This window comes from Sycon ciliatum, chromosome 2, assembly GCF_964019385.1.
Source record: "Sycon ciliatum chromosome 2, ocSycCili1.1, whole genome shotgun sequence".
In the NCBI taxonomy this organism is placed as follows: domain Eukaryota; kingdom Metazoa; phylum Porifera; class Calcarea; order Leucosolenida; family Sycettidae; genus Sycon; species Sycon ciliatum.
The window spans coordinates 13,169,524-13,184,816 of record NC_088644.1 but is presented as its reverse complement, the minus strand read 5'-3'; the positions used below and the strand labels follow the sequence as shown (position 1 = coordinate 13,184,816).

Genomic DNA, 15,293 nt, shown 5'->3' with positions numbered 1-15,293 from the left:
AATCCGCCCAGTCCACATTCCTTCTCCGTTTTTCTTTCCCTTCAGTTGCATCTTCCTCTCTGCTCTGTTTTATTTTCTCTTTTCGTTCGTCCCCGGCTCTTGATATTTGTACTTTGTACTGTTGAGGCAACGAACTGAAATAATAAAAACCAAACCAACCAAACCGGTACTTGGCCAGAAATGGACACAGACTAGACACAGACAAAACAACTTTTTTAACGGGTGGGCCAATTTTTTTCGAAATAAGGTCCGGCCATGGCCGGACAGGATGCTATGGCCCTCAGTCATTATTACATGTACATTGTACGTAAGAGGCCGTCCATGATTACCGATGTTTTACACGAAGACTGAGAAAAAGTTCATTTATGGGTGGGTGGGTCAAGGGGAGTTTCGTTTTGAAAAATATTGATGTGAGAGACATCAAGGCATTCTTGCTGTCAAGTCAATCACGGTATTTCGTTCAGGGGTGGGTGGTTGGGGGAGAGTCCTAACTAAACTTTTTTGTTTCGTGAAATAGTAATGCGAGGCCTAATGTCACACAGCATGTCACACTACTGTACTCCCTGGTTCGAAGTGGGAGTCACCCCAGTTTGCCCCCCCCCCCCCCCCCCCTCTGGGCAAGGCCAGGCATGGGTCGAATCAGGGAGTAGTAAATGCCGGTATTTTACTCCTCCCTGCAGGGAATCTTCAAGTATTTTGACGACTCCCTATAAATAATAATGTAGATCCGGATCCCTGCAGCTGCAGCTCCCTGGCCCTGTATCCATGGTATCGGTGACTCCCCTGCTGATCTGGAACGAGGTGTAAATCTACGACTCGGTATGCAGTTCGAACCAGGCCGGGAGGCTACGACTACGACTCAGTACGAGATAGTACAGTAGTATAGTCATGTAACTGTTGTTTGTACATTCAGGTATTTCGGTTGCACTTCGTTGGTTGCATGCATGGTCGGGGGGTGATCAGCGTCGTACTAAAACCCATGCTTCGATGAGCATTGAGCAGAGCTGAGTGTCAAGCTTCAGCTCAAGGATACTGAGTCTGTACTGTGTAGATGTGTGGTTGGTCGTATTTTGTCAGAGAGCAAATGCACACGAAGAAAAAGTGACGGGATTCAAAGCTCACCTTTCTGAGTAACATCGTCTTACTGTAGTATGTAGGGTTGCTGAGCACCATGCCAGGCTTTATTCCGCCTCCGGAGGCTCCTGTTTTTGAGCCCAGCCGAGAGGAGTTCAAAGATCCATTGGCATACATTGCAAAGATTCGTCCAATTGCTGAGAAATCGGGAATATGCAAGATTCGTCCACCGTCAGTAAGTGCTGCTTCCATTTTCATCATTCTGGTGTATTCACGTATAATTGCAATTGCCCATGAAATTGTTTCATAATATTTGACTTTGATTTAGGAATGGAGACCGCCGTTCTCAGTGGACGTTCCTCAGTTTCGATTCACTCCACGAGTCCAGCGTCTGAACGAATTGGAGGTATGCACACACTACTCCGCTGCTTGAGGCACTATACCCTACTATAATTATCTGCTGCATACCACACTACTTCTTGAGACTATGCACAATATCAAAACAAAAAAAGCCAAGATGCATTCCTTTCTGCGAGAGTTGTCTTTGTGCCATGTGTGAGTCAACTGCAACAGCTGCATACACTGTGCTGCTCAATGTATGCTACCAGATGCCAACATGGCGGTTATGGCTATAAAGTGAAAACTTTTTCATGGATGTTTTGGCCACCCAATCACTCCATGGCTATGTGAATTGCCTTTTCCTTGCCATCTGCAGGCCACCACAAGAGTGAAGCTAAATTTCCTGGATGCTGTTGCCAAATATTGGGAGTTACAGGTCAGTGAGTTGAAGTAGTTGGTAATGTCACTTTGGTCATCAGCTGAAGACTTTAGTCTAGTCCTCTCTAACTTATACAGTGGTGAGGGACTCACACTGGTCAATGATTCAATGTTCCTTGTGCATGTGTTTCTGCTTCGGACCTCGTCCAGGGCACTACAATGCGTCTGCCAACAGTGGAAGGATCTCCCCTGGACTTGCTCAAGCTGTGGAAGGTCAGTCACTGACAACCTGTTGTGCTCATGTGCTGTGCACTCAATCATATCACGGAGTGATGGCATTGCAGCAGCATTGATACAGGGGTATCTTGTTGGTACATCCTTTTCTCTTAGTCTTACAGCCTTTTTCCCATGTTGTACTGATTGCCCAATGTAGCTGGCTGGTGCTCTACAGTATACAGTACACAGTATACATGTAGGTGCAGGTACAGGATTGTGCAAGTAACTAACTAAAATAATTATTGATAATTACTTAGTACTGTACTAGATCATGCTCTTTGATTCCTTGTGCAATCCTTCTGTGGAGGAGTGCTGTACGTGTTGAGTTAGTGTATGGCATGGGGGCTACTACTGTCTTGACTGTGGGGTTGCAACATGCACCTGTTTTGCAGACATGCTGTGAGCTGTGTAGCACAATCATACATGTACACGGACGGTACTCTGATGGTTTTCATTAGCCCTGCAGTGCTGCACAACTGTTATACATACATGTAGTGCTAGTGGCCATGTCTGCATGGAGCTGCTACTATGGAGACTGTCCCATATTACTTGGCTGGGCATGTTTTTGGCAGAGTTGTTTGTTGGAGTGTGGCCTGTGATGCTAGGCAATACTTGGTCATTACTCAGTGTCTGACTCTTTATTATTGTATAGTAAAGCATAGCACAGGGTTCTAGCCAGGTCAACATAGTGTGGGGCGGGCAAGGGAAACAGTTACCCCGTAACCCATTTTTTCCATTTTCCAAAATTGTCTTGCCATGTAAAATGCAACGTACGGGGCGAACCCCGGAGTTCACCACTGATACGTGTGCCATATGAACCCTCTAATACTCACTACTGGCTGTATTTTCGTTGAATGGCATAAAAACACAAAAATATAAAAAAAATGAGTAGGGAGGGGGGGGGCACTTTCTCACAGGAGGACACTCAATCAGAGTGGGGGGGGGGGGTGCTGCCCCCCCCCCCCCCTCCTTGGCTAGAACCCCAATACTAGCATGTAGCCCTGGTGCTATTGACTTGCCAATGATTTTGAGGATGGGGACATGATTGAAATGTGCTTTGCTGTGCGGTGTGTACGTACGTGCGTGTGTGTGTGTGTGTGCGCGTGAACGGGCATGTGTGTGTGTACATGTGTACGTGTGTATACATGTATGCAGTTGGTAGAAACCGAAGGTGGATTCAATCAAGTCTGCAAGGAAAAGCGCTGGGCCCAGCTTTCGCAAAAGGTTAGGCCGACATACCGGTAGATGATCTTACACGCCTGACTTGCAACATTGGAAACTTCTTGTGTTTGTCACTGACAGCCTAACAATATCACTGTGATGTTAGCAGTTAGCGCATTGTGTTCCGAAATAAACTACCACAATTTTCATCTGAATGTGTACAGTTTTTGTCGCACTGCCTTTATGTTGTTGTGTGAATCAGATGGGCTTTTGCAAGTATGGTCAAGGATCGGTTCTTCGTAATCATTATGAGAAGATCTTGTTTCCTTACCATGTGTTCAAGAATGTACAGGTGAGGAAGACTTATTATTATACCAAGTAGTACTAGCTAGCATCATTGAAGTGGCACGTATTGCCTGTCGATAACTTACCCCTTTCTTTCACTGCTCCTTCACTTGCTGGAACTGCAATGTATTGCCTTGTGTATTCGTTTTGTATGTTGTTGAGGCTGGGAATCTGACAAACTGTGTACGAACTATGCTCATTTTTTAGTACTGTGAGGTGATCGATTTGAAACCTGTAGGAACAGTTTATTCTTTCACCCCAGATTTTCCTAGTGTTCGCCTTCCCTTTCAGACCCCTTCCTGCGCACAGAAAATGTTCCAAAATTCGGAATACAGAACGTTGAACTGTTAGCCTGTGTGTGTGTGTGTCTCTGTCTCTCTCGCTGTCTCTCTCGCTGTCTCTCTCGCTGTCTCTCTCTCCGTCTCTCTCGCTGTCTCTCTCTCTGTCTCTCTCTCTCTGTCTCTCTCTGTGTCTCTCTCTGTGTCTCTCTCTCTATCTCTCTCTCTGTCTCTCTCTCTGTCTCTGTCTCTCTCTCTCTCTCTCTCTCTCTCTCTCTCTCTCTCTCTCTCTCTCTCTCTCTCTCTCTCTCTCTCTCTCTCTCTCTCTCTCTCTCTCTCTCTCTCTCTCTCTCTCTCTCTCTCTCTCTCTCTCTCTCTCTCTCTCTCTCTCTCTCTCTCTCTCTCTCTCTCTCTCTCTCTCTCTCTCTCTCTCTCTCTCTCTCTCTCTCTCCCTCTCTCTGTCTGTCTGTCTGTCTGTTTCTCCCTCCCTCTCTCTGTCTCTCTCTGTCTCTCGTTCTTTCTTTGTAATGTGAGCTCCAGCGTAGTCTTGTGGAGAGTACTGGTGTACCATATGACTGAGAATTTGAATTAGCAAACTTGATATTTTTGTGACTGTATATATGTGGTGCTACATTTTACTTCGAAGTAATGATAACACCTGTGAAATTCCTTGAAAGGATCCTGGAATTCCCTTGAAGTTGATGTGAAGATTTAGCTACTAACCCTGGGGTGCAGAACAAGTAACGATGTGATTGCTTTGAAAATACTACAGACTAGTAATGAACATAGTTATTTCGTACGTAAATGCGGTGGGAGGTACTCATCAAGGAAGCATGCAGGAAAGAACAAAATTGCCGACCAGTGAAATCTGACCACTCGCTTGAGAACTGTGCCGCGAGCCGCATGGTGAGCCAGGTTGTGTGGATGCAGGCTGTCAATGGCTGCTCAGGATGCTCAACGTACACCCCCTCTCCGTGTGTGGATTCCACTGGGTAGCACTGTGGAACTGCACAAGAGCTGTCGAGAAATGGGCCAATTGCAGTGTTGTGCTGTGTGTGTGTGTATGCTTTCTCCGTGTGCTACCTATGTAGCTTGGCGAATCCAAGAGTGGCACACCAGATAATGGTGCTGCCGAATCGGAACCTCTCCCAAACGATCGTGCCACTGACAAATTGCAGCTGAATTTTGCCAGTGATGCCAGCGTGGGTTCGCCGTATCCTGCCGATAGTGACGAGGACAGCGAGGATAACAAAGACGACGCATGGTCCCCTTCAGCAGAGGAGAAAAAGGAATTTGGTGGCACGGTGCCTTTGACTCCTGCCGCTGATCGGCCGTCCTGTACGGTGGGTGAAGCGACACCGGGTGCGTTCACACATGGCTCATCGTCTATCACCACCCGCCGTAGTCGCCGTATGGCCGGTGGTGTAGACCCATTACTGTCAGCCAGAGTTGCCGCTACTACTGCTACGACTACGGCTGTGAGTTCTTCTATATGCCTGTGTTGTTTGCATTGGTGCTGTGTACATGTACGTTGCATTACCGTGTGTGCTTCATGTAACCATGTTTCAGCCACCGTTTTGGCTAGGGATGATGTAATCTGCACAAAGCTGAAGCAAGCTAACCAACGATTTCTCAATCACAATGCACATATTTACACCCAGCTAGGCTGTCACGAGCTGAGTGTAGTGCAACTTTTGCCTTTGCTGGAAGTATAGCCACCCCATGTCCTTAGATTTAGGTTTACTCAACCAGCGAACAGTGCTGCAGATTTGGGTTTTTTGAATTTAGACTTTCGTCTAGTCTCTGTAAGATACGTGGACTGCATGGACATAGACGTATGCACTTTTGTCGTGTGGTATCTGTTCAGGCACCGGGAGTCCGCGACAAAAAGAACCGTGAGCTTCAACGCTTGCAGTTCATTGCTCCTGGGCCGAAGATCTTGCAGGAGTCGAAGCTAAACTCTGATGACACTGGTATGTCTTACGTCCGTTACACTACACACTGTTACAGTTGTGTACCACTAGCTCACTAGGGTTCTGGCTTGTGGGAGCTTTCCGTGTTTTCGTCTGTGGTGCTCTTGATCTTCTAGCAAGTGTGGTTTGTGTTTGCATGTACTGAACTGGTAGCAGGTACTTGTAGGGCAAGTGCACTAGGTGAGCAGAATGGGAATCCCATACCTGTCCAGCAGCGGTAAGAGAGCTGCTTGCATTGGTAGTTTGCTAGCGAATACTGACCCTGTTCACAGATGTTGTGCGTGCCTACGTAGGCAAGGATGATGCTGAATTTTGATTGTTATTGCTGTTCAGATGAGGTCAGCACTGCCAAGATCAAGGAAGAACAACCAGACCAGGCAGAGGATAAGCCAGTCGTGACCGTTACCAAACCGGACGGCACTCTGGATGTAGGTTGACTTGCCCTGTTCTTCCCTGTGCTCTTCCTGAAGTTGACGATTATCCCGTCATGTTTAGTATCAATGCACTGTGTACTGTAGTTCACACATTCTATTTACATGTGTTTCAGTGCAACGTTGATGTGAAATGGCGTGCTCGATCTTTGCAGGCGCGTGTTTAGTGTGCAAGTTCTCTCTCTCTCTCTCTCTCTCTCTCTCTCTCTCTCTCTCTCTCTCTCTCTCTCTCTCTCTCTCTCTCTCTCTCTCTCTCTCTCTCTCTCTCTCTATCTATCTATCCCTCTCCCTCTCTCTATCTATCTATCTGTCTATCTATCTCACTCACTCTCTCACTCACTCACTCACTCACTCACTCGCCTTTTCTGTCTGCTGTATTGTGTGATTACTGCTGCCCAGGTGGATAGCATAGTGTGTTACTCATGCCGGCACGGAGATGGAGAAGACTGCATGCTACTGTGTGATGTGTGTAACGCCAGCTATCACACATACTGCCTAGTTCCACCACTGCGTGGTGTACCGCCGGGTGACTGGAGGTGTCCGCCATGCGTTGCAAAGGTGCGCTATTTTGGCTCGTATTGTAGGCAGTTGTATTGGTATGCTCTGTTCGTACTGACACCTGCTTATTGGCTATAGCAGTCTTTACCAGTGCATGTGTTATAGCAATGACCAAGAGTGTATGCCCCCAAAAGTGGGCAGCTGCCTGTACTCTCTCTCTCTCTCTCTCTCTCTCTCTCTCTCTCTCTCTCTCTCTCTCTCTCTCTCTCTCTCTCTCTCTCTCTCTCTCTCTCTCTCTCTCTCTCTCTCTCTCTCTCTCTCTCTCTCTCTCTCTCTCTCTTCGCTCTCTCTCTCTCTCTCTCTCTCTCTCTCTCTCTCTCTCTCTCTCTCTCTCTCTCTCTCTCTCTCTCTCTCTGTCTCTCTCTCTCTATCTCTCTCTCTCTCTCTCGCTCTCGCTCTCTCTTTCTAGTACTGTGATGGCACAGTTTCACTTTACATGGCTAAATTCAACAGTTTGTCCTGGCAAACAGTGCTGTGTCGTAGCCACAATGCCAAAGCAGAGTTACGTGCAACCATATAGCTATCGTGTACAGGGTGCAGATAGTGTGTGTGTGTGGGGGGGGGGGGGGGTTGTCTCGCTGTGTGCAGTTCTGCCGCCGCATATCCCGTAGTCTGGAGTTGCACTCTTGCTGTGATCAAGAGATTATACATGTACATGTACACAAGAGGTACACAAGGGGAAGGCACGGCCATTGAGCACTCTAGCAAGTTAAGGCGCATTGCCTCTGTACATGTACATGTGCTGCAGTGCATGTATCGTAGTCATCTACTAGTGTTCCCTTGTGACGTGTGTTTGCTTGTGGCGTATTTACAGGAGTGCAATAAACCGCAGGAAGCATTCGGGTTCGAGCAGGCTGACAAGGTTTACACGCTACACACATTTCAGACGTTCGCGAATCGCTTCAAGGGCGACTACTTCCAGACAGCTCCGCATGTGAGTCACACACACCACACACACCACACACATCACACACACATACCACACATACCACACACACACACACACACACACACACACGCGCGCACGCGCACACACACGCACATTGCAGCCACTGGTAAATTTTGGTGGCAGCGGACTTACCATCCACGTCGACCTTGACCTGTGAGACTTCTTGTTTAGAGTTGGACATCCAAGGTCTCACAATAATACCAAGAGTACACAACCCCCAAGAGTGTAAAACTGCCTGCACAGCCTCTATACAGTGCTGCGACAGCAGAACTTCACATCACCAAAAGTACATAACCTCCCAGAGTGTGCAACGCCTGATCCAGCTCTGCATACGGTCTTGATCGAGCGTAGTCAGATCTTCTGATGTCATGCGTACGCTTCACACCAGTGCAAGGCCAGTCTTAAGGCAGGGCGCCGTTGTTTTTGATCATGCAGTCCACGCAACTCCCCTGGCCCCCCTCAGATCTGTACGGTACTGTGACGCAAAGATCCGATTACGCTTGACCAAGACCCTATGCAGAGCTAGATCAGGCGTTGCACGCTCTGGGAGATTATTTACTCTTGACATAACGTGACAACGTTCAAAGGGTTACGCTGGCAAACAGTGCAAAGTTAGCACAAGAGAGTTGAACCATGCATCTATCATGCACAGGGTGCAAATAATGTGTCCGGCACGTGATGTTAAGTTCTGCTGTCGCAGACCCCATACCTGGAGTTGCACACTCTTGGGGGTTATGTGCTCTTGGTAGAAGTAATGAGTATTCTCTTGTGTAGACCCTGTGCGTATAGACCCTGTGCACTCAGGCAGTTGTTTTTTGTTTTGCTTCTTGCTTTTTTAATTTTAAATATGGACAGCTTCTCTCCTTTGTCTCCGGTGTCATTCATTTGCTGTGGCTAATGTCTCTCTCTCTCTCTCTCTCTCTCTCTCTCTCTCTCTCTCTCTCTCTCTCTCTCTCTCTCTCTCACGAATGACGGTGGTTCTTGGTACTGTTCTGTTTGTTTGTGTTTCTTGTTCAGCTTGTACCAACAAGTGATGTTGAGCAGGAGTTCTGGCGGCTGGTGCACTCTATTGAAGATGATGTAAGAGAAGTTAGCATAGTAGTTGTCATGCTCACTGTTTTCTGTTTTTGTACTTCTATTGGTATTTGATGGACTCTCCACAGTCCTTTTCCTAAATTGAGGGAGTTTCCGTTCTTACGTTCATAACCGTATGTTTCATGCACTGCTCTGGTTTGACAGTGCTGAGTGCAGCCACCATGCCCGTGTACTTCACTCATATCCCAGGAGCGGCACAGGGCGCGTCTGTCGTGATTAGAACGCTTTTTTAGTTTTGGTCTTCGGCCACTTTGTGGCGGGTCTGATCTGATCACGCCGTGCCGCTTTAGGAACCATGTATGCCTTCACCTTTGACGGTGGTGTCATTCCTAAGGACACAGGAAAGTCAGTCTAGCTGATTCTCACCCGGGGTGAGCTTATGCGGCACACCTTCAAATAAGGCTCTCTTATACTCTCTTCTGCTTGTGTGTGTGTGTGTGTGTGTGCGCGTGTGTGTGTATGTGTGTGTGTTTGCTTGCTGACTGGTCAGGTAACCGTTGAGTACGGTGCTGATCTGCACTCTTCGGACCACGGTAGTGGCTTCCCGATGGGACAGTCTGAGGAGAACGATCATCAGGTGGGTAGCATGTGCCCCCCCCCCCCCCCATTAGTCGGTGTGTTGCGTGTTAACTATCAGTGAGCGTCTCAATGGCTGTACATGTATTGATGTTATTCTGTGTCTTGTCTTGTTTGTGTTTACCGAAACATGGCATGCACTGCAGTATTATACACAAAATGGATGGAACTTGAATAACCTGCCAAACTTGGAGGCTTCTGTCCTGCGCCACATAACTGCTGATATATCCGGAATGAAGGTAGGTTAAAAAGGCTTAGCCGTATTATTGCGTGCTATTTTGGTCGTGGGCTTGTACTGCTTTCAATAGTGTGTGTGTGTGTGTGCGTGTGTGCGTGCGTGTGTGCGTGCGCGTACATGCTTGTGTGTGTGCACATGTTGTGTGGTGTACGTGCATGCTTGTGTGTGCGTGCATGTGTGTGCGTGTGCGTGTGTGCGCGTGTATGATTACTATGTGTGTGTGGGGTGAGGGGGAGCGGCTATCTATGTTTGCTCCACTTGCCCCTACTACTGTTAGCAGCTATTTGTCCGTGTCTCCTGTCCTAATGGAGTGCATGAATTTGTACAAGAATGGCTATACTGTGCGTTCACGGGTTGCAAGACTTAGTGGTGTGTGTTTTGTGTGCTCATGTGATGTGTGTGTGTGATGTGATGTGTGTGTGTTGGTGCAATGTGGCATTGTCAGGTGCCATGGCTGTACGTGGGCATGTGCTTCTCCAGCTTCTGCTGGCACAATGAAGACCACTGGAGTTACTCCATCAACTACTTGCATTGGTAGGAATGTCCGCCTGCCTACATGCATGTAACTTCTTCATCATTTGTGAAAACTAGACCTGGTCTAGTGAGAAGGCATTCTACTGCCTGTAATTCTGGTGAAGTAAAATAAAATAACAACAACAACAACAACAACCATTTGATTGATGTAATGTGTACTATCATGAACTCCCCGTGTATCAGTATAATGAGTTGTTACTGAAGTATGAGCTTATGATGGCATGCAATCTAGCTGGAACCAGTACTGCGTATACACGTGTCTACCCTCTCTCTCGTAGCCGTATGCAGATATATCTTTGTTGTAATGCATGTGTGTCCCCGTAGGGGTGAGCCGAAGACCTGGTATGGTGTGCCAGGCGCATCAGCCAGCAGTTTTGAGAAAGCCATGCGGAATGCTGTCCCCGAGCTGTTCCAGGACACGCCGGATCTATTGCATCATCTCGTCACGCTAATCTCACCGAATGCGCTTATGGATCAGAATGTTCCCGTGAGTAGTTCTCGTTTGCATGGACATAGACACTTGTGTGGGCGCGGGCATATGTACGAGTGTGGGTGTGAATGCATTCATTCTTGTGCACGTTATGTACTTGCTTTTAACTCGACATGTTTGTGTGCATGCTTGTCTGCCTGCATAAACACACTGTGCTGAGTAGATGTCAGTGCTGAGTATTGCCACTGTGTATATTGAGCATGTTGGATCATGTGTTGTGGCTGGTATTCTCATCCTTAGTCAACCGTTTTAATCGCCCGTTTGGCGCTTGCGATTGTGTGTGTGCGTGTGCGTGTATCCGTTTCAGGTTGTGCGGACGAACCAGCATGCTGGAGAGTTTGTGGTAACCTTTCCGCGTGCTTATCACGCCGGTTTCAATCAGGGTTATAACTTTGCGGAGGCAGTCAACTTCTGCCCGGCTGATTGGGTATGGACTACTTGTATGGTACATTCTAAACATGTTATTTGTTATTTGTACAAGTTCCAATTTATTTATGACTGCTTCCTGTGACGAAGCAGTTTATGCGGGGGGGGGGGGGACAGTATTTTAAAATATGCCATGTTGCAAGTATGTTGTTTGTTGTTGTTGATTTTTATTTTGCTTCGCAAGGCCAAACGGGCAATGGTGCCCAATTCTATGGAAGCGAATTTCAAAAGGGAGAGAGAGAGAGAGAGAGAGAGAGAGGAGGGGGGGGGGGGGAGGGAGGGAGATGATAAGCAATTTTGCAGCGTCAACAGAGCGTATAGCAGGGAGTCTTCAAATGTTGGTAGGGGGACTGCTGTGGATTGTGAGTTGCCGTGCTCACCTCGCACAACATTGCAGCACCCTGTGAATGTTTGTTGTATTGCCAAGCGTTCGTAGAGCGTAGACTGGTTTCACATCAGTTTGTCATGTGACTAAAGTTGTGTAGCACGTGATCCTGGCATGTAGACAGTGGAACCAACATGCATAACTGTCATCGCGTGGCCCATAGATGCAAGGCTTGACTGGAATTGGAACCAACATGGCTGTCTCGTATAGTCATGTGATAGATGTGAGACCATTCTATTCAACAACAGTACTCTCAACGACAACCCCGTTGGATTTTGCATGACATGTTGCAACCTGTTTCTCGGTATAGTGTGATGTGCCACCATCATTATTGAGAGCTATCGCTCTTTCCTTTTCCAGTGTCCGAGAGTGTTAAAATTCGAACGTTGTCCTTGCAAGACTCCCAAGAGGAAGCACATTCAATCGAATGAATCTACTCTGATAATGTGTGGTGCCTCAAGCTCACCGAGAAAAGTGTTTTGTACGTGCAACAAAGAAAATAATTCTGCTGCTGCTGATGTATGTGTATTCTGCAGATTCCACACGGTCGCTCATGCATGGCGCACTACCAGCAACTTCAGCGCTACACGGTGTTTGCACACGACGAGCTGGTCTGTAAGATGGCGATGCTTGTGAACAGCCTGGATGTTCAGATGGCCGCGGAGCTCTACAACGACATGAAAGTCATGGTGGAGAACGAAAGCAAACTGCGCGAGAACATCTCGGAGAGGGTGAGTTCTTCAGTTTTGCCTACTGTAAAACCGGAAAATTTCGGTAGAGGTAATTTTTGCCTAGAATAGAACGCGACCTAAAATTCAACCATGCCATGTCACACATTGTGCGAAATGCATTTTTGGATCTGGGAAATTTTCGCGCTACCAAACCATTGATTTTGGAAAATACCAAAAATATAAACACCAGCAAAAATTCCCAGTTTTACAGCAGTGTATTTTTAACTATTTTATTTATCTTCATGTAAGTCCCTGGAAGGTCCCTGGAAGGTCCCTGGTTCGAGTCCTGGTGGCGACAGTCAATTTTTTCTTCAGACTTTTCCCGTTTGTCTCTCTCCCTCAAACCAGTTAATACTTCATGTAAGTGCACGTGGCTATCATGTTTGCATCCAGATTTGTCCACACAGTCATTAGAGAAGCGAGCAGGTGTCGGTGTGTTAGAGTCTATGACTTCACCTGTTTTTGAGTCCAGATTTCCAAGCAGAGATGAGGAGCTCTTCTTAGTGGCACATGCAAACGGAATACGTGTAGATCTAATGCATATCACTCAGATTTGACAGCAGGCCATCAAAACACTGCCTATTTGTAAATCAACACATCAATTCCGTAAGGGACTGCAATCGAGTGGCTTTGCCACTCACGAAAGGAGTCAGCTTGGCGGACGCATGTACATTTTGCATACAGACTACAAGCTTGATGTGCACGCATTTTTAATTGTTTGCCCTTTCTTTTGGAAAGGCACTGCCAGAGACAGATTATGAATGGTGATATAAAGCGTGGGGAAAAAAATTGGCCGCGATCTGGCTCTTGAGAAACCCTGCCGGAAACCGAGGATTCTGAATTAAAGGCGTCTGGCTTTGTGGAAAATGCAATGCCTTTCTCTTGACACAGATGTGTTCTCTACATGTATGTACCTGTGTACTGGTATGTGTTTCCTGAACAGGGTGTTGTGGAATCGGAACGTGAGGCGTTTGAGCTGCTGCCCGATGACGAGCGTCAGTGTCGTCATTGCCAGGCTTTGTGCTTCCTCTCTGCAATCACATGTCCATGTTGTCCAGGTGAGCGGTGATACGCATACTGTAAAACGTATCGTTTTAGCAATTTTTAGGTGTATTAAAATGTCGGTGCCAGGGACCTGACAGGTTTCAGGTGTATTAAATGTAGAATTACAGTGACCAGCTTTCCCTTCACATACATGATACAGTGCATACTCTGGTGCTTTTTAGGTGTAATCTCAATTTAGGTGCCAGGTTTCTCTACCGAAATCACCGAAATTAAACACACCGAAAATAACATGTTTTGCAGTATCTCGCTCTTCGGGACTTGGCACGGCTGTGCAGTGACTGGATGCCTTGGTTCAGCCTCTCTCTTTGTTTCTAGTGGTCTGATGGCTGTCACCGCTAGGCTGTTGTGTGTGTGTGTGTTTTGTTCAGTGTCATGTGTGCACCTTTCCGTGTTTTCATCACTTGTCAGTGACAAGTGCATATACCCTTTTGGAAGTGTGGTGTGATGTCTTCAATGATGATGCCATAGGCATAGTGTTAGGGATAGAGTGCTATCTATGTCAGCCAGTCAGTTGCAGAATATAAACTTAGGAGGCGCTGTGTTAGCTGAAGTAAAGGGTAGGGGGCAGAGGTGATAAGGACCAGGATGCATCACGTGGCCGTGTGCTGTGCCGCTTCAGCTGTAGGGTAGGATGCTCGCGTGTACGATATAGTGCCTGTCATCTTATTCCACGCTACCTTGCTGCTATTCGTGTCACCTGCTCTCAGCACTACCCATCACATCCACACACATTACACAGTGAGCGTTAAAGCAGTTTTGAGTTATCACGAGAGATGACAGTACTGTTTGGTGATGCTCTTGTTCAATCCAGTCATTTGTCCCTTGTGCAATCTGATGAGCACATCCCTTTCTTGTGCTGTTCTTCTGTGTGTGTGTGTGTGTGATTGCTGCAGGCAAGCTGGTGTGTCTCGACCATGCAGATAAGCTGTGTGCGTGCCCTGTCACTAAGAATTGTCTGCGGTAAGAATGTCTTGCACGTGTGTAGTGTTGGTTGTTCTGTGCAGCATCCCTCCACGCACACATGTTCAACACAGATGTACACAATGTAGTGTGTTAGGCTGGTGGAATTATGTACACAATGTAATGTGTTAGGCTGGTGGAATTATGTACACAATGTAGTGTGTTAGGCTGGTGGAATTATGCATCTACAGCTACACAGTATGTGACCTGTTTAGTTATAATAGTTGGTGCCAGCCCTTGCTATAATGCTGGCCTCTAACTGTTGTTGTTGCTGCTGCTGGTGATGCTACTGCTGTTGTCTTCCATTGTCCTACAGGTTCCGTTATACTCTCTCAGAACTCCCGGCGATGCTCCTTGAGGTAGAGAACCGAGCACAGGGCTTTACAACATGGGAATATCGCGTTCGCACCGCCTTGAAATCCGATGGTGACAATCGACCAAGTATGTGCGATGGGAATACAATCATGTGCCTGTCGGACCATCAATGTTTATCTATGGTGTTTACGCGTGTGATGCTGGCGTAATTCACTTCTATGTGCCCTTATGTGCTCTACCAGCAAAGTCAACTTTGGTGTTTACTTGAGGTGACTTGTTCAAGATCTCTTTGCATGATAGTGATCGGTGGGTAATATGTATGGCATTGAGTTTGTGCTGAGCTTTACTTGTGTATTCTAACCTGTGCACTGTCCCCCCGTGCAGCTATGCATGACTTGAAAGCACTGATCCGGGAAGCCAGCGAGAGAGGATTTTCGTCCGATCTTGTACCGACCATGGAGGATGCTATCGCTGAAGCCGAGCGCTGTACACTGGTGGCTGCACAGCTCGTCAGTGTTCGACCTCGTACCAGGTACTGTGTATGTGTATGTGTCTGTCTGTCTGCCTGCCTGCGGGTGTGTGTGGGTGAGTGTCAGTGTGCGTGGGTTCCTGTGAATGTTTCAATGCCTCTGCCTGTGAACAGTGTATAATTATGTTGTTGCTCGGTGTAGTCTGCTACCTGGGGTTGCGCTCCTCTTGGTTTGGTTATCACGTGA

At 47.2% G+C, this 15,293-nt stretch overlaps 1 protein-coding gene across 1 annotated transcript in view; it reads left to right on the top strand.

The window, feature by feature from the left end:
* Window positions 1-1,036: 1,036 nt before the first annotated feature.
* Window positions 1,037-15,293, top strand: part of LOC135808796 (lysine-specific demethylase 5B-like) — a 21,992-nt gene continuing 7,735 nt past the window's right edge. Inside the window, exons 1-22 of the mRNA XM_065322022.1 lie at window positions 1,037-1,309; window positions 1,403-1,480; window positions 1,790-1,849; window positions 2,002-2,064; window positions 3,223-3,291; window positions 3,491-3,580; window positions 4,943-5,329; window positions 5,719-5,824; window positions 6,158-6,252; window positions 6,655-6,813; window positions 7,628-7,747; window positions 8,780-8,842; window positions 9,348-9,434; window positions 9,580-9,672; window positions 10,117-10,205; window positions 10,530-10,692; window positions 11,003-11,122; window positions 12,043-12,237; window positions 13,181-13,295; window positions 14,196-14,262; window positions 14,579-14,703; window positions 14,962-15,109. Of these exons, the coding sequence (XP_065178094.1) occupies window positions 1,172-1,309; window positions 1,403-1,480; window positions 1,790-1,849; window positions 2,002-2,064; window positions 3,223-3,291; window positions 3,491-3,580; window positions 4,943-5,329; window positions 5,719-5,824; window positions 6,158-6,252; window positions 6,655-6,813; window positions 7,628-7,747; window positions 8,780-8,842; window positions 9,348-9,434; window positions 9,580-9,672; window positions 10,117-10,205; window positions 10,530-10,692; window positions 11,003-11,122; window positions 12,043-12,237; window positions 13,181-13,295; window positions 14,196-14,262; window positions 14,579-14,703; window positions 14,962-15,109 (2,630 nt within the window). The 5' untranslated portion in view covers window positions 1,037-1,171. The remainder of the gene's footprint in view (window positions 1,310-1,402; window positions 1,481-1,789; window positions 1,850-2,001; window positions 2,065-3,222; window positions 3,292-3,490; window positions 3,581-4,942; window positions 5,330-5,718; window positions 5,825-6,157; window positions 6,253-6,654; window positions 6,814-7,627; window positions 7,748-8,779; window positions 8,843-9,347; window positions 9,435-9,579; window positions 9,673-10,116; window positions 10,206-10,529; window positions 10,693-11,002; window positions 11,123-12,042; window positions 12,238-13,180; window positions 13,296-14,195; window positions 14,263-14,578; window positions 14,704-14,961; window positions 15,110-15,293) is intronic.